Source organism: Myotis myotis, unplaced genomic scaffold, assembly GCF_014108235.1.
Source record: "Myotis myotis isolate mMyoMyo1 unplaced genomic scaffold, mMyoMyo1.p scaffold_m19_p_8, whole genome shotgun sequence".
In the NCBI taxonomy this organism is placed as follows: Eukaryota; Metazoa; Chordata; class Mammalia; order Chiroptera; family Vespertilionidae; genus Myotis; species Myotis myotis.
In genome coordinates, this window is record NW_023416390.1 from 16,859,980 (window position 1) to 16,882,645 (window position 22,666).

Below are 22,666 nucleotides of genomic sequence, written 5' to 3' on the forward strand. Positions count from 1 at the left end.
AACATAGGTTATTCAAACATAAGTATTCTCATTTGGTGAAAGAGAAAATGGCTCTCAAAGGTCTCAGAACTATGATTCAGAATTCAAACCAAGATTGTATTTCCCTGTAGTTCATATTTCTTCTGCTACACTATGCTGTCTTTCTATAGAATTCTTGTCTGAATTAATTTTGATGATAATAAATATTAGATCACACATTATCATTTTACTTAATATTATATTACAATCCATTAGGCACTACAGCATTGGTAGTAAATGTTCAGAGCTGATGCATGATGTGTTTAACCATCACCACCGATGGACCAGTGAGGTACTGGCCATTTTACAGGTAAGGAAATCGGTTCGGAGACAGGAAGTAATTCCCCTAAGTCATACAGATGATAAGTGGCACAGCTGAAACTGGGACACTTTAGTGCTTCCGTCTCAATCCTGCTCTAAAAACTGTTGAATGGTACCATTTCATCTTCACCACATGAGGCAATATTTCTTTTTACTTTTTTTTTTTTTTTCTTTTTTTTTTTTGTGTGTGTGTGTGTGTGTGTGTGTGTCTATCTTCCCCAGTGGGACATAAAACTTTGATAGAGAGACTTCTTGTTGTTCTTTCTTGAATTCTCAGATCTTGGGATAGTAACTCTTACATCATAGCTTAATATTTTTAAGTTAATAAACAAACCTCTCCTGGTTAAAAAAAAGGCCACAGATATTCTCTTTGGTATTCAAATCTCAATTACTGAATTAAGACATGGGTGTAATACTAGACAGAGATTCTGAAAAATTCACCCACCAGACTGCCTCTTTAGAAAAAAAAAAAAAAAAAGCATCTTCATGGAGTAATGAATAACCTGTCCATGATTCTGGGTTCAGTTCTTCATTCTTGGATGAGTTCACATCATGGCCCCGAGAAAGTCACCAAAGATATTATTCTGAATATAATTTTACTACTGAGTCAGATTTATGGCACTGAATTTTCCTAAAGATATAATAGCAATTCATGAGAATATATAAGGCATTCAAAGTTAAAGAATAGAAGTAAAAATGTAAACATTAAGCAACCTTATGTCCTTATCTCTCCCAAAACATACCCAAAGAATGTATTCAGTATACTAGTATTGGTATTCATAAACTCCTGAACATATTAAATATCATTATTATATTATTAAATGTGATAAGGGCCAATTTTGTCTTTTTGAGAATGTTAGTACTGTTCTCCCTTTTCTCTAGACTATGTATTATTGTAAAATTGGATACATTAATTATATATATATGTATATATATATATAAAATTGACTTATGTGAATATAACTGAGGTGACATCTACATAGAGAGTCTGGTCTTACAAATACAAAAATTCAATGCTCAGTTCATGAGTTTAATTGGCATAAGATAATCAGGTTTTAATTTAATTTTATTTGTGCAGAAAAGAAGGGCTGGATCAAATGGGAAATTACATTTTCCATCACTGCGTAGCTGCTGCTAGAGAAAAATGGAAAAGAAGAAAGAAGGTAAATGAAGTCTCTGCCCATGTTACACATCCAGGCCTGAAGGAAAATGCTGCATCTGTGCACAGAAGAATGCATTTTTGACACAGGAATCTGCTCTTCTTCCAGTCAGTGAGAACTATAGTGTTGAACTGAGAGATACTCTTCTCTCTTCACCATTCCACTAACTCCCACTGCCGCCAATAGTTAAAATAAAACAAGTTTCATAGACACCTCCCAATGGCCACAAAATGTCAGGTTTTACAACAGAATTCTCATTAGTGCCAAAAAATAACTTGGGAACAAACATAGTAGAATGTAAAATTAAAAAAAAAAAAATCTATTTTTTTTTTTGGAAATCTATTTTTTGAGGAAATCTATTAAACTGGCCTAAAAGTCACACTGACCTTTGAGTAATACTTTTTTATAGAAACCATAAATGCTAGAATCAGTCTATTAGTAAAATTATGACTCAGAGTATTTTATTTATAGGCAGAATCTCAATTATTCTAGTTAAACATATTAGACTAGTTTTTATTCTTTAAAATATGGAATGAGTTTTTATTTTCATTTCCTTTTGGAAGGATCTTAAGATTGGATCAATTTATGACTTAATCAGGCAATGAATCATCTTGAAGTAGCTCATGGACCACTGACATATGTTTTTAGAATTATCTCTTTAACTAGTTTCAATGGTAAACTACTGAGAAAGAAAGCCGTTGGGAGCCGACATCTGAATTAAACTACAAATCAATTAGAGCTCCAGAGGAAATCTGACAGTAAAGTAAAACAGGCCAGCAAAGCCCTCAGGAAGGCTTCAAGGCTTTGAAAAATAGTAGCTTATATTCAGTATTCAGACTTTACAAATACAGTAACAACAGAAAAAAAAGCTGCAAGTAATATTCTCCTTAGAAAGGAGTCAGGAGCTTATAGTACAGTAATAGGAAGTCAACCCACTATTAACTTTTTCTAGCTTGAGATTGAAAAGCTAGAATGTACTCTTTCCTTTCTTCAGTAATAGACTATCTTATTCAAAGAATTACAACTGACCTCAGATCTTGGCCAGTTCACTGATGGTTTCACATGTTTTTAATATTGCAAATAATCCAACAAGAAAATTAGAGGGCATGATAATGACATGTGTAGAGCAGCATCTTAAAAAACATGTGTAGGAGATCACATGAGGGTGGAAGGCTCAAGTCCTTTCTTCTAAAAATCAGAAGTATTAAAGAGGAGACTATGTCCTCCTACCTCAAGTATGGTCTAACAACAAATGTTTGATCTTTTATATTTGAGGCTTAAAAATTGAGTATTTTTTACATGACATCATTAGGGTGTTGTAACTATAAACACGTATCTTTTCTATTGTTTTCATTTTAGATATTATCCAAAATAACACATAGTGTACATGCCTACTCTTTGATAAGTAGTGTTTTAGTAGGTTACAAATATTATCTTATTCTCATAATTACTCTATAAAGTAAGTATTATTACTGTCTCCATTTTTAGGGGGCACAGAGAAATTAACAAACTTGTCTAAGACCACACAGCTGATAAGCGGTGGAGGTGGGATTTGAACCTATTTAGTCTGGTTCTAGAGTCTGTATGCTTAACAGAAACTAGTGCCAAACTACAAATTTTAAATTCTTAATGTCGAGTGTTACTTGTTATCATATTTATACCACATAATAATCCACAGAACACTTTTGAGCTTCCTTTATTATAATATTTTATTTTAAAAATCATAGGTTGAAAAATTCCCATATGAATGAATATCCACTATGTTTTCTCTAAAATGTGACACAAATGCTAATGACAAGGCAGTAAAATTTTTTATGGAGACAAGTATTATTTATGATAGAATCTTTTCTTTTATGGGATTAATGCTGTCACAACTACAGATAAAATGTCAGGCTCCTCACAACTCCTCAAATTTAGAAGTCCTATTGGAGGAGAGTGAGTGCCTTCAAGCTGCAGTGATGTGTGTGCACGTACGTGGTGTGTGTGTGTGTGTGTGTGTGTGTGTGTGTGTGTGTGGGTGTGTGTTTGGAGAGGAAAGTGCAGATTGCTTTACAGGCCTGGCTTGGGCATCAGTTACCTGGTATAGAATCCAAGCATCTCAATCTATTGTTGTTTTGTTTTTGTTTTTTTAAAATAATTTTTATTTCTTGAAGTATTACAAAGAGTATTACATATGTCTCCTTTTTCCCACCCTTGACATTCCCCTGGCCTCCCCTGCCCCCTAGTGTCTTGTGTCCATTGGTTATTCTTATATGCATGCATATAAGTCCTTCGGTTGATCTCTTAACCCCGCCCCCCCAAACCCTCCCCAGGCTTCCCACTGTAGTTTGACAGTTTTTTTTATTAGGACTTACCTTCACCCATTTTCCTCATCTACAAAGTGGGAGAATAACGGCATTATTAACTATGACTAGAGTTTCATTAAATATTATATAACAGGGTATACAGACAGCACTGAGCAGATGCCATGAGTGAAAGACATGCTTTATCTACATGGATTCAATCAGTATCAGTGTTATTCACCATGAAGCTTTTCCACTGTAAACTCAAATACACTTTCAGAATCTGTGAAATTGTCTTTTAAAAAGTTGTTTGCACAACTTATTAGTAACAACTGTGTAAGAAGGAATTGTTACTATTATATGTCTGGCTTCATAAAGCACTTGGAAGGCATTGTTAAATAATAACATGTTCTGCTCTGCTTACCAAGTTAAAGCAAGTTTTAAATGAAGCATGTGCAAAGAAAATATGGCTGATATAAAAAGCAAGCACGAAATGTTGGTGTTTAAATTTGTGATTTCTATTGCATAAACTTTTTAACAATTTATTTTCTATTGATTTCAGAGAGGAATGGAGAGGGAGAGACAGAAACATCAAAGAGAGAATCATTGATCAGCTGCCTCAGGCACGCCCCACACTGGAGATTGAGCTTGCAACCAGGCATGTGCCCTGATTGGGAATTGAACCATGACCTCCTGGTTCATAGGTTGATGCTCAACCACTGAGCCACACCAGCCAGACTATTGCAAAACCTTCTGTAGAATAATGAACCAAGGGAAGAATGGAAAAAGCCTTGAAATATGGATGAAAATATTTTTAAATACTCTCTTAAATGTAAAAACATATTCGTGATTCTACTGTTGATTTATTAGTGTGAATTTAATCAAGTTACTTAAATTCTCTGTGACGCTATCTGTGAAATAGACATGATGATCCCTAACCTGATAGATCTGTGATGAGACTAATTAATGAATAACATATACAGCTGTCCTCACAGAGAGTAAGTGCTTAATATTAACTATAATTCATATTTTTTCCACAAACTGTTAAACTTTCCACAGGGAGGTTATAACACAAATATCAATTGGTTATTTCACAGTACCATCTCCCCTCCTCCCAGCTTTCTCAACCAAAAAAAAAAAAAAAAAAAAGGAGGGGGGGGGGATCCAGCCCAAATGGAAGTGGGTATTTGAGTAAATAGGCTGATATTTCTCTTACTTTCATAGTCACTCTTGGTGAGAATTGAAAGCAAAGAAAAAGAAGCCACTAAGCTATTGAAATAGCTATTTATAAAATACTGGTCTTTACTCAGACTATGATACTCATATTTTACAGACATTTCTAAAACAGCTCTCTTTTTCGTGGTTTTCAGGCTATAACTAATAAAGGGGATTGTTTTTAAACACTCTGTGTTCTAGGAGCTGAGCCAGGGACCTTCAGTAGGCTATTTTATTTAATCGTTGGAAATCATTATGAGGAAGCATATTTGTTTTTTATTGCTGTAAATAATAACCCCAATTTTAGTGGCTTGAAACAAAACAAATTTATTTTCTTACAGCCCTGGACATGAGAGGTCCAAAATCAGTTTCACTGGACTAAAACGTGTTGGTAACCTGGGTTTCTTCTGGAGGGTCTAGGGGTGAATTGGTTTCCTGCCTTTTTTGGCTTCTAGAAATAGAATAAATTCTTCAGCTTGTGGCCCTGTCCTTCATCTTCAAACTCATCATCCCAAACTGTTTCCAACTTGATATCTTCTCTCTCTTACTCTGGCCCTTCTCCCTCCCATGTACGCAGAAGGTTCTCTGGATGCCACTGGGCCCACCTGGAGAACCCAGGATCATCTCCCCATTTTAAAACCCTGATTTTAATCACATCTCCGCAGTCAGTCCCTTTTAACATGCCAAGAAACATTAATAAATTCTGGGGGATAGTACATCACATCTTTGAGGATAAGGGGTTGATTTTCAGTCTATTGCAGGTAGACACTATTCTACTTACTTTACAGATGAGAAAAAATATAATAATTAACTCCACTTGAGAAATACAGTTCAAAGAGACTAAATAACTTACCCAAACTCACCAAAAAGTGGTCATTGACATACTAATGTAGGTCCTTCTGACCCTAACGCTGTTTCTACTACACAATTCTGCCCCCAAAGTAGAAAGAAAGAAAAAAAAAGATCAAGGAAAGTTTACTTCCTTAAGAGTATATTTTTAAATTGTTTCATTGGTTAAAATATTTATTAAATAATTTTTAATATATTTTATTGATTTTTTTACAGAGAGGAAGGGAGAGAGGGATGGAGAGTTAGAAACACCAATGAGAGAAAAACATCGATCAGCTGCCTCCTGCACACCCCCTAACTGGGGATGTGCCTGCAACCAAGGTACATGCCCTTGACTGGAATCGAACCTGGGACCCTTGAATCCGCAGGCTGATGCTCTATTCACTGAGCCAAACTGGTTAGAGCTTAAATATTTTTATTGAATGGCTACTATCTACTAGTAAATAAAACTTAATTTAGATGCCGAGAGGATTTATGAATCAGGCCTAGTCAGCCCCAGAAATCCCCTATTTTAGCCATATATTTCAATGCCTATAACTCCTAATTCTACATCTACAGACCTGGACAAACTCAACTATCTAGCTGACAACTCCAGTTTCATGTTCTATACAGTTTTTCAATTTGCCGTATCTGGAACTGAACTTTGGAATTCTTTCCCTGCAAATAAGTTTAATCTCTCAGCCTTCTCCACTTCAGGAAAGAGCATCGCCCTGCTTCTCTCCCTCATAGCCCACAGCTAACAAATAATCAAATGCCTGAAATTTGTCTCAAAAATGTACCCTAATGCTATTTATGTCTCATTATTTTCATTAGCCCCAGACTTCTATCTGGTATCTTCATTTCCATTCTTATATTGCCTCAATCTATTTTCCATACACAAACTCCTCTGAACATAAATTGGATTATGTCAATTCCATGGTAAAATACTTCAATAACTACCTGCTACATTTCAGGCATACCTTGATCTGTTTAGGACATTTGTGTGCCTGTTGTCCCAGAGTAAATAGTAATAGAGCCTCCATTCACTTTTTTTTTTAATATATTTTATTGATTTTTTACAGAGAGGAAGGGAGAGAGATAGAGAGTTAGAAACATCGATGAGAGAGAAACATCGATCAGCTGCCTCCTGCACATCTCCCACTGGGGATATGCCCGCAACCTAGGCACATGCCCTTGACCGGAATCGAACCCGGGACCTTTCAGTCCGCAGGCCGACACTCTATCCACTGAGCCAAACTGGTTTTGGCACCTCCATTCACTTTTAACATTATTCCATTTAGACAATAATTTACGTAGCCACCCTATATCAGGGCTTTGTGTAATCTTTTCTCTGCTTACAATTTCTTCCCAGAGCCAGAGCCTTTTTTCCTTAGGACTCCCTGGGGCCTGCTCTGGAGTCTCCCCCATAATTACTTTTCTTCAAAATCTGAACCACAGTGTTTAATCCTATACTTAGTTGTTTTGTTTGTTGAATGTCTGTTCATGCTATTAGGGTATACAGAGAGAAGCAGGCCCATGCTGATGGTGTTTACCCCTAGACACTTCAGTCAGCATAGAACCTGGCACATGGTGGGTGTCCACACAATATGCATTGAAGGATTAATGGCTAAGTAAGCTTGCCATACAGTCAGGGAGTTATGTAAACACACAGTATACCATTTAATAATAAAAATGTGTTCAAGACACCAATGACCAAAACTAATACGGAAGAGGAAGAATTACTTCTGTTTAAAGAGAAAGGTTTACTAGGGAAGGCACCATAAGGGGAGGAAGCCCAATTGGTGCTGATGAATGAAAAAGAAACTATGAGAAAAGATTTCCAAGTAGAAGAGATGGCATTTGCAAAGGCAAAAAAAAAAAAAAAGGTTTAAAACAGTGATTATTCAGGGAACTCAAAGCAGTTTCTTTTATTAGAGTATACAGTCTTGCATAAATGATATATTAATGCCATGTATCCCTAAGGACAAAACCTAAATTATGGAAAACACTGCAGGAAATATAGAGAAGCACTAAGAAATTTGAAACTTAGCTTTGTTTTCATGTACAGCACTAGGATGCTTTGAGAATTCTTATTGCATATTTAGCTCACCTTATAAATTATAGACATTCTTAGATAAGCAAATCACTTTTTGAAGAGTTATATTTGAAACTTCATTACCATAAAGAATCCTCCCAGTAGTGAGTTTGTCATGCAATATTCACAAAATTATAATACATAATCCATAAGAAGCTATATTGAGATTTATGGTATATAAAACTAAACTGGGATTTTCCTTCAAATAATTCTTTTAGTTTTCATTTTAAGAGTTATCTCAAATTTCTTCTTCGAGATATATATTCCTATTCATTCTTTGATTGCAAAAAAAAAAAAGGCTAAGACTACTAAATTAACGTTTTCACATTTATATTATTCAACTGCAAAGATGACTATAACTGTATGATTTATAGACTATCAGGTCATATTTAAAAATATATTGTTATGGATTTTTATTGATTTCAGAGAGAAAAAGAGAAGTAGAGAGGAATAGAAACATCAATAATGAGAGAAAATCATTGATTGCTGCCTCCTGCATGCCCCACACTGGGGATGGAGCCTGCAACTCGGGCATGTGCCCAGACCAGGAATCCAACCATGACCTCCTGGTTCATAGGTAGATGCTCAACCACTGAGCCATGCCAACTGGGAAATCAAGTCATATTTTGATGTAAGAGTTGAAACAGTGAATTAAAACTCAACTCAGGGGTATATATCTAGAAGGAGAAGTTTCTTCAAGAAATATCCTTGGTATAGATAACCATAAATGGTTTACTAAACATAAAACATGTATACCAGAAACTGAATAGTGGTGGACTACAGGACATGAATGCTTTATTTGGCTCTCAGAGCAGTTCAAAGTTTGAGTCAAGATTTAAATTTGGAGAAGTCACATAAACCATCCAGTTCTAGTCCCTCTTTTAAAAATTGAAAACTGAGAATACTGGTGGGAAAACCAGTCTCCTACAGGGGTGTAGTTGCTCTTAAGTTCATCAGAATCACCTCCCGCATCAGCCCAGGTTCTGAGATCCAGACCACTTCCCTCATGTATGTTACATACCTGAAACCTTGTGCCAGACCACTAAAACCCCCAACCATTAAAGACCAATTAGCACTATCAAAATGTCTAGGAAAGTATTAGAAATTTCACATTTTGTAATACTGAAAATTGAATGTACATGCTATTTTCAAAAGTCATCTAAAAATGGGACAATTAAGACATTTAATCTCTTCTTCCTTGGGTTTTGTTTGTTCACTAAATAGCACCAAAACAAATAAGAAGCCAAACAAGTCCAGGATATATCTTCAACACAGGATATATCTTAAACACAGGATATATATTAAATCCAATCTCTGTGAGGACCTAGGGACCATGAAGCCCTCTTAACACCCACCTGCAGCTGAACCTAGGACTTGGTTTTATTTTTTCAGACTTTCAAGAAAAATTTCACTTCACACAATAATTTCATGCCTTACATTTTTAAATCATGGAACTAGACAATGTTCTGGGGCTTTTTAATGCACCAAAAATTTTAACAAGTTGCTATACTCACTTTTTTTAAAAAGGATTCACCACTCCACAAACTTTTTTGGACTGGGTCCTTTCCATGTAATTTTTATATTGCTTTCCTTTCCTTATATATGCACAGCAAACATTTTATGAAGATATCAATTTGTATGTTACGCTTGCCTCTTCAGAATAAATTGAAAAATCTGTGTGTTTCTGTTTGAGCTCTCTTTGAAAGGGCTTTTAAGGGCTTTTGTGCAGGAGGACCCGACATTGCAATTCCAAGGCAGAAGCCTCACTTAGGTTTTGTTTGAGAAATTGACGTATTTCTCTAGCAGTGGAGGTGAGGATGGAGCGTGATTTCCTTTTCCTTTTCCTTATCAAACACAGGTCTATGTATTTTCCCCCTGGCTGGTAAGCTATTTCTTTTATTCTCTGGTCACTATAACAATCCAAAAAAATATAAGTATATCATGCCTTTGATCTGTGGTTTGAGTGTAAATACTTCCCTATACTCTATCTTTTAATTGCAAGCATAATATACTTAAATAGATCAAAAATTTGAAATGTTTTCCATATTGAAACAGTTCTAGATCAGGAAATAGAAAGCTAGAGAAGTCACTTCCACAGGAAGGGATGGGCACGTACCTTAGCTATCTGGACACACCAGTTAAGCAGCAGCTGGGAACCAATGTTATCCTTGTGTTCATGGACGTAATCCAACAGGCAGCCGTGGGGCATAAGCTGTGTCACCAGCTGAATGGTGGGGCTCAGACACACCCCCAACAACCGGACTAAATGTGGATGGTCCATACTTGCCATGATCAGAGCTTCCTGTAAGAAAAAATATAACACCATCATTTCAATTCAAAGTTCTTTACAAATATAGTTAGTTGCACGGCACTAGTGTTGCTAATAAGGATTTTGAAATGCATTCTCACTTAAGAAATCAATTAAAAATAAAGACATTATGTTGCTATTATATTCTTAGTGATTTAACTCAAGTAAAATTAAATAAAAAATAAACACTATGCATGTGTCAAAGTAGAAAATACTTTAGAATAAGTGAATATGAATTTAATAGCAGTATTTTCTCTTTTGTAATACAGAGTATATTAATTGTTATTTACTACCAAATAAGTTGAAATGGAATCCTGCCTTATACCATGGATTTTTCACCTTTGGTCTTTGGTTCTAGAGTTCAGTAATTTATATAAATACAGTTATTTACATGTAGAATAAGGTGATGCAAACTTAAGTCACCCATTATTCATAAGCAATATACCTATTGTGTATTTATGTGAAAAAATAAACATTTCAATAAATATTTTTCCTAAGTCAGCCTTAACTCAAATTTATTTTATTTTCAAAATTATAAGTGACATTTTATTCATAGAATTATAAAATTTGAGAGCTAGTTGAGACAAAAAAAATGATTATTCCAAATTTATTAAATAAGGAAACATTTCTATTTTTATCATAATTATAAAGGCACTTTTGCTTAATGGATATAGATTTTAGTGCATCCTAAAGTGAGTTTCCAATGAAAAATTATTGAAAATGTCTTTATATGAATTTGAAACAGATATGACATTACACACACATACCCCTCCCACACACACACAAACAGGGGTATGATACATATATGACGATTATTACAATCAGTTTACCTACATGAAGGTTTGTTCATTGTACTAGAATAATTTCTGTAGCTTTAAAATATTTTCAAACCAAAAAATCGAGGACAGAAAGCTATATTGAACTTCTTTTTAAGATGGCGTAGCAAATTGAATACACACATTTACTTCCATTTGCTCTTAATTCCAATTTAGTAACAATAAAGGAATTAATAAAAAGCCAGAAACCAAATATCATACAGATGAAGCAACAAGGAAAGAATACTAGAAGTAAGAACTGGCTTGGCAAACATAAGAAATCTGAAGCCTAACTTGGCAAGGGGGAAACTGAGAAGAAATCCGATTGACACCACGGGCATACACAGACGTACACCACCAAAGGCTCCAGGGGTGTTAGCACCATACACCTCGGTAAGCCAAGCAGGAGGGCAGGCATGACTTGCGCAAGATCGCGTCAAAATATATTTAGGAACAACTTGGACTACTGATCTATTCTTCCCTCCATCCTTAGGAGAGAGTAACAAAAAGCACTGTGAACTGTACTATTGGGCACAATAGAAAGAGAAGGACTCTGACAAAGATATTAGACTTATGTAAATTAGCACATGCTGAAAATTGGGCGCACTCTCTAGTTCCTTCTTCCAGAAGGAGCTATGGCTTCAAAATTCTGAGTTTTGTTTAAACCTTGAATTCTATACCCAGGAAAATGTTAACAAGGTGAGTAGATACACAGGCATGTTCAGACATATCTGTTCTTAAAAAATGTTATCTCAGGTGCTTCCTTTCTGTTAGATGTGTGTATTAAATAAAGAGTACATTAAATTGAGGAAACAAGGAAATAGCAGTGATGGAATATTTCAGAATAAAGGATGTGCAGCAGAATGAGATAACAACGTTCAGGCTGGAGTAGAACATGTCACTCTGGAAAGGTGATCCTAGAAGATGAAACTGATAGAATACCTAGTGAGATCACAGTGCATTAAGAGCACCCGGCTGGTGTGGTTCAGTGGTTGAGCATAGACCTATGAACCAGGAGGTCATGGTTCAATTCCTGGTCAGGGCACATGCCTGGGTTGTGGCTCAATCCCCAGTGTGGGCATGGAAGGCAGCCAATCAATGATTCATCATTGATGCTTGTCTTTTTCCCTCTCCCTTCCTCTCTGAAATCAATTATATATATATATATATATATATATATATATATATATATATATATATATGTGTGTGTATATATATATATATATATATATATATATATTTTAAAGTACAATAAGAGCATATCTACTTTTCTAGCAAAGGGGAAAATCAAATAGTGATAGATATATAGAAAAGTAAGGAAAAAGGAAAAAGAATAATTTGATGTGAAACAAGAATTGCACTAGAATATAATTGTATTTACTACAGAACATGGCTGGAAATAGTTATATAATCATAACAACGTAAACACGAAATGCTGAAATAAGCAAACATCATATGACTAAATTGGAAAATGAGGGGCAGGGAGGTACACTTTAGCAAAGTGGTGATGGAAAGGGTGTAAAAGATATATTCCTATTGTTTTAATACTATATGATGCATAAAACAAAACAAAAAAAAAACAGGAGTTGACAGTATAAACATATTATTTAGATATATGGAGCTAAGCTACAGGAGAAATTGCCAAAAAGTTGGAAGTGATTGCTTTGGTCCATGGAAAATGGGGTCGGAGAAGGGAGAGGTAGGTAGCTAGAGACTGCTGTTTTTCATCTTTAGCCTTGAAGCAGCACTTGGCTTTTATTGTTATTATCTTAAAGCTATTTCTGAGGCCATTATTCACTTTTAACCTCCACTACTGTTTTAGCGGTGTTGAGTTCAGTTGAGTTTAAAGATTATTCACAATTATGGGGTGTGTCTGGTGGAGTATATAAATTGACTGAATCTAGCCAGAGTCTTAGGTGAGGTGTAACATTTTAGTGTTTGAGTAAGTACGGGTGGGACAGTATGGGCAAACGCCTGGAGAAAGGAGTGATTCAGGTCCACACAGAAGAAATAAGCTGGTAGGATGGTATCAGCTTTACTCAAAGAACTTTGTTTTAGAGTCAGTTTTGCAGAAGTTGAAACCATCACTTCCCAGATGCTTCCAAGTAGGTTAGGTCCTCCAATTCCCCTTCCCGAGACACCCCAGGAACCAGGCGAGTCAGAACACCAGCTTCTATGCTTCCTGGCTGAGACCACCACAACAGCACCTTGAAGATGGGAAGCCCAGAGAGGCATCACCTCTGGCAAGGGCACTGGCATTCTCAGGGGGTGCCAGTCAACAGTGCCAGGGCTAGGACCTCTCAGTGGCTCCACCTGGGGGCAAGAGCTGGTAAGAAAGGACAAGGACCCTGTAGATACCACAGGGTGACTGAACTAGGAGACTGGTTTATGAGTGTGTATGAGACACCCAGGAACATCCCAAACTATTTGGGAAAGGTTTACTGGCGACTGGAGTTTCTGCAGAATCAGCAAAGCCAGAAACTTGAGTTATTACGATTGATGTGGCCCCAGCTATATCAACACTTTGGTTTTACTTACTGTATATTTCAGTAAACATGTGAAGTAAAGCAAACCACTATGGTTATAGGAGAGTGCAGAGAGGAATGACAGCCAAGTTAAATGACCTGTTATGCAATCCAGTACAAAGACTAGTTGATTAATTCAACATTAATTAATATTAAGAGTGTAAGTCAGAGGGTTCATGTGCTGATATGCACACATAGAAATATGCACACACATCAACGAATAAGCAAAACATACAATCAAATGAGTATCTAACTTAGTCAAGTACCAAATTAAATATTTAATTAGCCACTCAATATCAGCTATCTCGTTAACTTAAATATAACCTGATTGTATTCTCTCTATTTTTCTTCTCTGGTAGCTCTGTCTTTCATGTGCATAAGGGTCACCTAAGTTTATCCCAAGTGTAGCATTCTTGATCCCACTCCCAGAAAATCAGGTGCAGAAATGGATCAGAAGTCTGCACTTGTATCAAGCTCCCTAGATGAAGCACTGTAGGTAATAGAAAACTCTGAGAACTTCTAGAATACCTCCATTCAATCTGTGTCTCTATAATCTATTTCAAAAGCAGTAACATGCAACAGTGTTTTGATCCTTTTTATAACCCTATAGAGCAGTCAAAAGAAGTAGTAATTCTCTGCTGTAAAATGAGGGTGAGTAGGATTGCTGCCTCAGATCAGCTCCCAAGTGAGTAACAGGGTCAGGTTTAAGACTCCAGCTTTCTGATTCTTAGCACAGTGCTATTTATTATGACAGTGAAAATATGATTATTTTTACTTCAGTTCCATCAGCACTCCTCACTGTAGATGCTTGTCTTTTAACAAGAAGACAGCCTCAGACACCTGAATTAGCCATACCTCTATAAATGGGGTCTAATTCTACTTTAGTCCCCGAGAAGCAACTAAAGTCAAACAACAAATCTGTGCTTACAGTTAAACTGCTATCACTTATGATATGCTTTTTCAGAAAAAGACAAAAAAAAAATCTCTCTGATTTCCTAAGAGTGTTATCTGGTACAGACCATTTCTTAAGATAAAGAAAACAATAAAATGTCAGGTAAAAGAGAGATTTTGAGTTTATTTCAAGCTTCTTTTTAGCATGGAATATATAAACAATAGGTGTGTTTTTTCTTTCCAACTCAAGGAGTAATGATAATTCTATTCTAAATATGCATTTGAAAAGTTTACATCAGCAGAATGTGAAAAAAATCACTTGAAAGTTCTCTCTAAAATATCTATTAGTAAGTCCTGGCAAAAAAGCTGGGTTGTATTAAGGAAAATTGCTCATTACACTACAAAGAGTATTTGAAACAAAATTGCAGAGTATTTGCATAATAGTTCTCTTCTTTTTTTTTGAGAAAGAAAAGATGAACAAGACACTAATTGTAGGTTTTATTTTTTCATAAAGAAAATAGCAGATGGCTTTTTTGAGGGATAGGGAAATAGATAAAGAAATGAGAATATGGATTCATTTAGAGCGATGAGTGTGATGCAAAAGAAAAAAAAAATCCAGTATTTTAATAATAGAGTGTTGGGTTTCAATAAATCACTCTGTGTTAAAACTAATAATGTGTGCTGCTCCACATTTCGTGTGGCCCATGGAAAAAAATTTGGAGTCTTTGCTGCTGTCACTAAAAAAATATCACCAAGGCCACTGGAATAAGTATAATTTGACAGGTGCATTATCAATTTTTCCAGAAATAAAATTATTAACCATCTTTGTTTTCCCTTTCATACATTTTTTTCTTGGGGTGAATTAAAGGATTTTCTCATTGAATGGGGGGGAGGAAGATGTAACAGGTACTACACTGAAAACTAAAGCACGAACATTTTTCTTTATAATGAGGTCTGGTTTGTATAAGGACATTTTTTTAAAAAACCACCACGGGACGACCAAAATCTCTGAAGCGTGTATACCATTTTTTCTCTAGCTTATGCTATTTGTTTCTCTATTTTGGTCTGAAGGGAAGACGTTTCTCTACAATAATAAAACTGAGCAATGCCATTTGTCACATTAAGGCATCATTTTGCCCAGCCTTCAGATGTTTATACCTTGCCACTTAAACTTGTTTTCTCACTCATGTTGGTTAACGGTTTCACAAAAAGAAAATAAGCACACATATGGCCAGTGAAAACTGATGGGCTATTCTGTTTTTTTAAAAATGTTAACTTCAGCCAAACTTTTACTGTTTCATTATATCTATGGACCATTAATTCAATACCCTCCAGCTGAAAATGGAGAAAAAAAAATATCATTGTAGCAGGGATAAGGAAGATTAAAAAGGGAGATAAAGAAGAAAAGATACACAATTAATGTAGACATATAAAACTGTGCTTAATGCAAGAGTCAGCACTTATGAATGCTCCAAAGGAAGGCTCCTAAAGACAGTGATGGTGATGGAGAAAACAAAGAAGATAATGGTGATGGCACTGATGAAAATGAAATAAAATCATTGGTCCATAATAATGTTTTACAAACCTGTTTTGCTGCAGATGCTACCCAGATAATAAAATAAATGAAATCTCCATTTCTTCCCTCATGTCTAGAATAAATAATAATTTACTTGTGCAAGTAGTGAGTAACAATTAGGCTGAATTAATGCCATCGATGTAAGTTTGTCCACATTGTTCAGTGGTCTTAGCTATCCTTCCAATCTTTGGTACATGTTTGTGGCTCGAACAATCCAGATTAGGATCTTCCCAACTTTTAGAGCCATTCTTTTCTTCCATTTCCATTCCACATCGTTCACCCATTGGGATGTCAAAACTTAGATTTAGATATTACTTAGGCATGCTACATGATGAAGAACTCTGAGAATAATTTCACACAAGGTATAATTCTACTTTCTCACTATGTTCTCTACATTTCCTTTACTCCTCATTGGACTGAATTTCCCTTCCCCCTCGTTTTATTTTTTTATCCTTCTGTTACGTATTCATCCACTTAAAACGTTTATTGAAGACATGGCACTGATGAAAATTGGGTCTCAAATATCATCTCTACCCTCATGAAGCTTTCCTTCTACCAAAAGAGCCAACAAATAAAGAGAGAAACCAAATAAATATAAAATAGATGTATAAATAACTGTAAATTATATTAAGAATTATGGAGAAAATAAAGAGGGCATTGTGATGAGTAATAAAATAGTGTTGAAGAGCTACTTTAGATAGGGTTAGTCAGGAAATGTGTTCTGAGATCTGAATTATGAGAAGAAGCCAGATAGACAGATGCGAGGAATGAGCCTAAGAACTTGGCAAATTTTTTTTAACATTTTTTTCTTTATTGATTAAGGTATTATATATGTGTCCTTATTGCCCCTATTGTCTGTGTCCATTGGTTAGGCTTATATTCATGCATACAAGTCCTTTGGTTGATCTCTCTCTTACCCCCACTCATATTTTGGAAGGTCTGAGAAAGCTAATGTGCCTGGTAGGGGCCCGATCATGAAAGGACTTGCAGTCATGGGAAGAAGGCTGAAATGATTCGTAATTTTTAAATGCCCGCTTTCTGTGATGCTTCTTTTCTCTCCTAGCCTGCACTCCATTATTAATGATTTCAATGAAAGCATTTGCCATCATCATATGATCTTTTCCCATTGATTTTTCCCGTTTTGCCACTCCTTGGCCAAAGGGTATTGCCACCACCTGAATATTCAAACTTTTAAATATTGTTAGAGAAAGGTATAGATTCATGGGGATTTGACCCAAATCTTCTGATCTGTTCCTCCTAAAATAGCTCTCTGTTTCCATTTTTAATTTCTTATTGACTATCACATTAATTATTATCTATATCAATGAACAGAAAAATAAAATAAAAAACTTTCTACGTTTCACAATATTTACTCTGTAAAATGTACTCTTGACATCATTCCATTTTGTCTTCTTTAATCATTTTACCAGTGTTTCCTTCTAGTACAAGTTCAGGCTCATTCTGTATTGTCACCTTTAAGGTATATTTGGATGCTCTATATTCTAAAAATGAAAGTTCCTTCAATTTTGTCATTTCTCTACTTTGGGACTATTTGCTATTCTTACTTTGGCTATTTGTTTATTTTATAGTCTTTCATTCCTTAGGCCTCTAGCTTTCTGCAACTTTGCTGCACTTTTATTATTCCAATTAGTCTTGAAAAAGTCACCAAAAACTCCTTTTCACTGGTCGGCAGGTTTATTCTCTCATTCATACATTTTCCTGGCATTCTGCACTATTTTACTTCACTGAACACCCTTCATTTTGAAACTCCCTGTCTGTCTGATGTTACTCTTTTATTCTAACCTAATTCATCAGTCTTTCTTGGTATTCTTATTATAATCACTGACACCTGCTTTTCCCTCTCATGTCTTAAATGTGGAAATGCTACAATGGCTTTAGGAAATATAACATAATTAGCAAACACCTGGAATCAACTGAAAAATTGTAGTTTTTCAGAATTTGATTTCATTTGAAGCTATTTAAGTAGCATTCCTATTTACAAAGTCAGAAAACACAATCCATTACCATTACATCCAAAAGATTTGTCTGAAATATCCCAAATATGAGAATTATGTTGTGCCCTTATTCAAAGCATTTTTTTGGCCACTTGTGTGATTTCCACTGTCATCTCTGAGCAGGAATGAACAGGTCTTTATTTATGTATACCTTCCATACTGTAATACCTATCAGAGTCTTCTTAGACTGTTAAGTGTCTGCCATCTCTAATGATTTTTCTGGAAGAAGTAGTATTAGTTGATCATTAGTCTATGGCTAAATTCTTGTTGAGTATATGGCTCATAGTAAACAAAATCAATGTTATTTTATTAATAAATAAACAGTATCTTTATTATATTCCCTACTTCCCATACCACCTCATCCATATTTCAAATGTCTCATATTGACATAGATATCCTGCTGAACTTCAAATATAAGATTCAAAATAAAATCCCCCATAAGAGATTGTCTGCTAACTCTATTAATTTTGTAAGTTTCAGAAACATTTTCTAACTTGGTTTTAAAATCTTAGGTTCATATTTGGCACTCTCATTTTTATTGTTTTCCATTCCATCCCATATCCAATATTTTTTCCAAGTCCTAATAAATGCTTATTTCAATGTGGCTCAAACATGTTTCCTTCTATGTATTTTGATTCTAATTCTTACTTAAGTTCAGACTCACATGAGTATGATAAAAAGAATGCTGATTTTGTCATTAACTCTAGTCTGTTTTTGCTATAACCTAAAAAAGTATCTGGATTTTTGTGGCGTATTACACAGAGAGCCTTAACATTGCATACACTCAATAAACATTTGTTGTATTAAACTGGATATGTTGAAAATTGCAATAAATTGTGTAATGAAGAAGCCTAGACTATGCCCCCAGCTATGACTCTAACGATCTGTGGGACTGACCTGCATATTTGTCCTTGCCCTGACAGATTCAGTCTCCACTCTTCTCTACTTTGCCACATGCCCAGTGAAACTGACCCAAATGCATGATCAGAGGCTACCTGTCCCTTGGCTTTCACTTGGGTTCAGCCAGTGGAAAGCAATAGCAGAAGATAAGACAGACGAGTGAGTTTGGTTTTGCCCCCGAGCCTCCACTTTCCTGCAGACCACAGCTGCTGTCAGGTCAGGGCAAACTCTCCCTTGTTCAGTCAGGCCTAGTAATTCCGTGACGCGTCTTGAGTTACTTCAACAATCCCAGTTGTGGCTCTTCAACCCTGCCCATACCTTTATAAAACCTCCTTTGCTAAACTCTCTTCCATTACTCTAACTTTGTACACCATGTATTTCCTGCGGGGATTTTCCTGATACATTAATCTTGGATAAGTCATTTAACCTAACAATTATTTGTAAAATGACACACTAGGTCACAGATGGCAAAACATGGCATGCATAATATACAAACGCCCCCTCAAGTCATCCATGGTAAATATTGCCAAGCAATCGCTGTGGTAGGTCGATAATGAATCCCCCCAAATGCCCACATGCTAATCACAGGAACCTGTGAATGTTACTTTATTTGGGAAAAGAGTCTGTACAGATATGATTAAGTTGGGGATTTTGAGGTGAATAGATCATACTGCATCCTGGTAACAGAGAGCAGGGGGAGATTAGATACAGACACACAGAGAAGGCAGTGTTAGGAGGAGGAGGCAGAGATGGGAGTGATGCAGCCATAAGCCAAGGAACACCGGAAGCGGGAGGTGGCAAGAAACAGATTTTCCTTAGAGCTTCTGGAAGGCAGGGGGCCACACCAACACCTTGATTTCAGAAATCTGGCCCCCAGAAATGTGATGTAATATATTTCTGCTGTTTTAAGTCACCAAGTTTGTGGTAATTTGTAACAACAACCGCAGGAAACTAATACCATTACTGTATTCTTTCCTGCCTGGACTGGATGAGGGCTCAAAATCTTTCTCAACTCAATGCTTTAGGCAACAAAAACCAATTTACTAGGAGGTAAAGGTGAGGTTAAACATTGTTGCCCTGATTTTATACATATTTTAAAAATTAATGTTGCTACCATACCTTATTTAGTTTGGATGTACTATATTAGTCTAACCTAAATGACTCAGATACTATTTAATTCATATATATATGCAGCTACATGATACAGAGAGACAATGAGCTTATCATAGAGTCTAGTACATTCTTAAAGTGTTAGTTATTACTACGTTTGTATTAAACCGATTATATCTAAAGGGAATGAAGTTGTTGAATAGCAAAGGTATGACCAAGAGTCCAGAAAAAAAAAAACAAAACTGCAACTGCAGGGTAAGTGGTCAATTTGACCTTTTACAGTCCAGTGGGGATATCTGGGATGCAAGGTAGGAAACCTGACCAAGAAAACGAAGCGAATAGGTTTTTAGTTTTGTTTTTTTGTCAGCATTTTAGAAGCTATTCTTTTTCTATTTCAGCCCAAGGAGAGGTGCAACTCTCTCCTCCCACCTTCAATATAAAATAGTCATGAAGAGTTAGGAGATTATGGAGTTTCAAGAGAACTCCAAGGGCTATATAAGTAACAAAAGGTAGCCACAGTAACAGTAATAATGCTGCTTAGCAATCTGGGTTAAAGTAGATAATGAGACCAAGGGTCCTGGCGAATGCCTGCACAGTACTCCCCCTTATCTGTGGTTTTGCTTTCTGCAGTTTCAGTTACCCACAGCTAACCACTGTGTGAAAACACTAAATGGAAAGTTGCATAAATGAAGAATCATAAGTTATAAATTGAGTAGCATTTTGAGCAGTGTGATGGAATCTCAGGTCATCCTTCCTGTCCCACCCAGATACTACCCACCAGTTAGTTGCTTACTTAGTAGCCATCTTGGTGATCAGGTCGACTCTTGGGGTATCATAGTGCTTGTGTTCAAGTCACCCTTATTCTACTTAATAATGGCCCTGAAGTGTAAGAGTAGTGATGCTGGCAATTCAGGTATGCCAAAGAGAAGCCATAAAGTGTATGTACACATAGGAAAAAATAGTATATATGTACACACATATATGTATATATGGTTCTGTACTATCTGCAGTTTTAGGTGTCCACTGAGGTCCTTGGAAAGTATGTCCCATAGATAAGGGGGGACTATTATAATTAGGGCAGAGACACTTTATAGCTTACTGAGTAATCATAGCAAAGCTCCAGAGAGAGAAACACAGAGGTGTCTGCTATGAACATGTCGGGACTGATACAGAAGAACAAACTCAGCAAGGTCCAACATGAGTCTTTTCCAGAGGACACAGTATGCCATAAAGAATAAAGACTCAAACACACCAGAACTAGAATAAGTCCTCTGAGACTATATTCTACCACCAAGGAGGAAGAAATAATTAATAGCTTCTAAATAATGCCTTTCTTTCATTTTGTTCTCTCTCTACAAAAAAGTCTATTTCTTTAAGGGCTATTTAACCTCTTGGGTAATTCCTGTATTTAGGTCATCTATAAAGTTTACCAGTTCTTAGTAAGCATATTTATGGTCCCTTTAAAATCACCTATTAAGTAATTTATTCAGATCATAATACCTTTTGTTAAATTATGCCTGAGACAACACTACTCATTTTACATACTAAAACTTAGTTTTTAGGCAATCTTGTCTTGTCTAACAGATATTATTCTATTAATTAAGTGATAAGGAGACAGGTTTGAGAAGTATAAGCAATTTACCAATATCATAAAGTTAGTAAGTTGCCAACCTGGGATTTGAACCTGGTTCTCATTGTGTCTCTGGCCAAGGCTCTTTCTACCATGCTGCCTCCTCAGGAATTACTGTCAGGAAGGTAACCAGGTAGAGTCAGCTGATCATGTGGTAATTATCCTAGTGTCCTCCCAGAAATTGTCACGATAAAATTAACCCATTAATGGAATCTGAATAATGTGACATTCTAACGAATACTAACTGTCCTTTTTTTTATTTATGTAAACTACTTTTTATGAGCACAATTTATCCTCAACTACTTAAAACTAATCCTCCAATAATAAATTGCTAAATTGCCTTGTGGAAGGAGACTATGACTAATTCGTGTCTTTATTCTCATTTCTGCATAGGAGAACTTGATTCTAGGAGTACTTAATAATTTTAAAAATTCAATTTGACTTAAGGTAGATAAGAATCTAGCAATTTTGGTAATAGCTTTTATTTTATCACTTAGAACTTTATGATTTGCTGTTTTGTATATTTTATGGAAATAATAATTCTGTTTTGCTAGATACTACATCTTCTTTAAAGGAAGACAATTTACTGTGTTTCTAGTTGGCAAGAACAATCTTAATTAATGACAATTATATCAAAGGCATGAAATGATAAGCAACTAAACTAAATAAAATTAGAGAAATCCTCCCTTAACATCTAATAAAATATCTCATATACACTGCTGGCAAAGGAGCAGGCTGAATGGTGTTTTTTTTATGATTCATTCAAGATAAAATAGTGAGTGACATTAATTACTTACCAGTCACATGCTCACATGGGATAATTCATATAAAGAAATAATTTGTCCTATCACTTATTTTATTCTTATCTCCTCTACTTTTTATAATGAATTTAATTATTACCATCAGATATATTAAATTTGAAACCATGATTTATATGCAAGTTCTTATATTAAATATTCATGCCAATGTTATTTTAA

At 35.5% G+C, this 22,666-nt stretch overlaps 1 protein-coding gene across 1 annotated transcript in view; it reads right to left on the reverse strand.

The window, feature by feature from the left end:
- The window catches only part of ERBB4 (erb-b2 receptor tyrosine kinase 4), a 307,627-nt gene that overhangs the window by 141,992 nt on the left and 142,969 nt on the right, over positions 1–22,666 (reverse strand). The window contains exon 18 of the mRNA XM_036319579.1: positions 10,036–10,221. Coding sequence (XP_036175472.1) covers positions 10,036–10,221 — 186 coding nt within the window. The remainder of the gene's footprint in view (positions 1–10,035; positions 10,222–22,666) is intronic.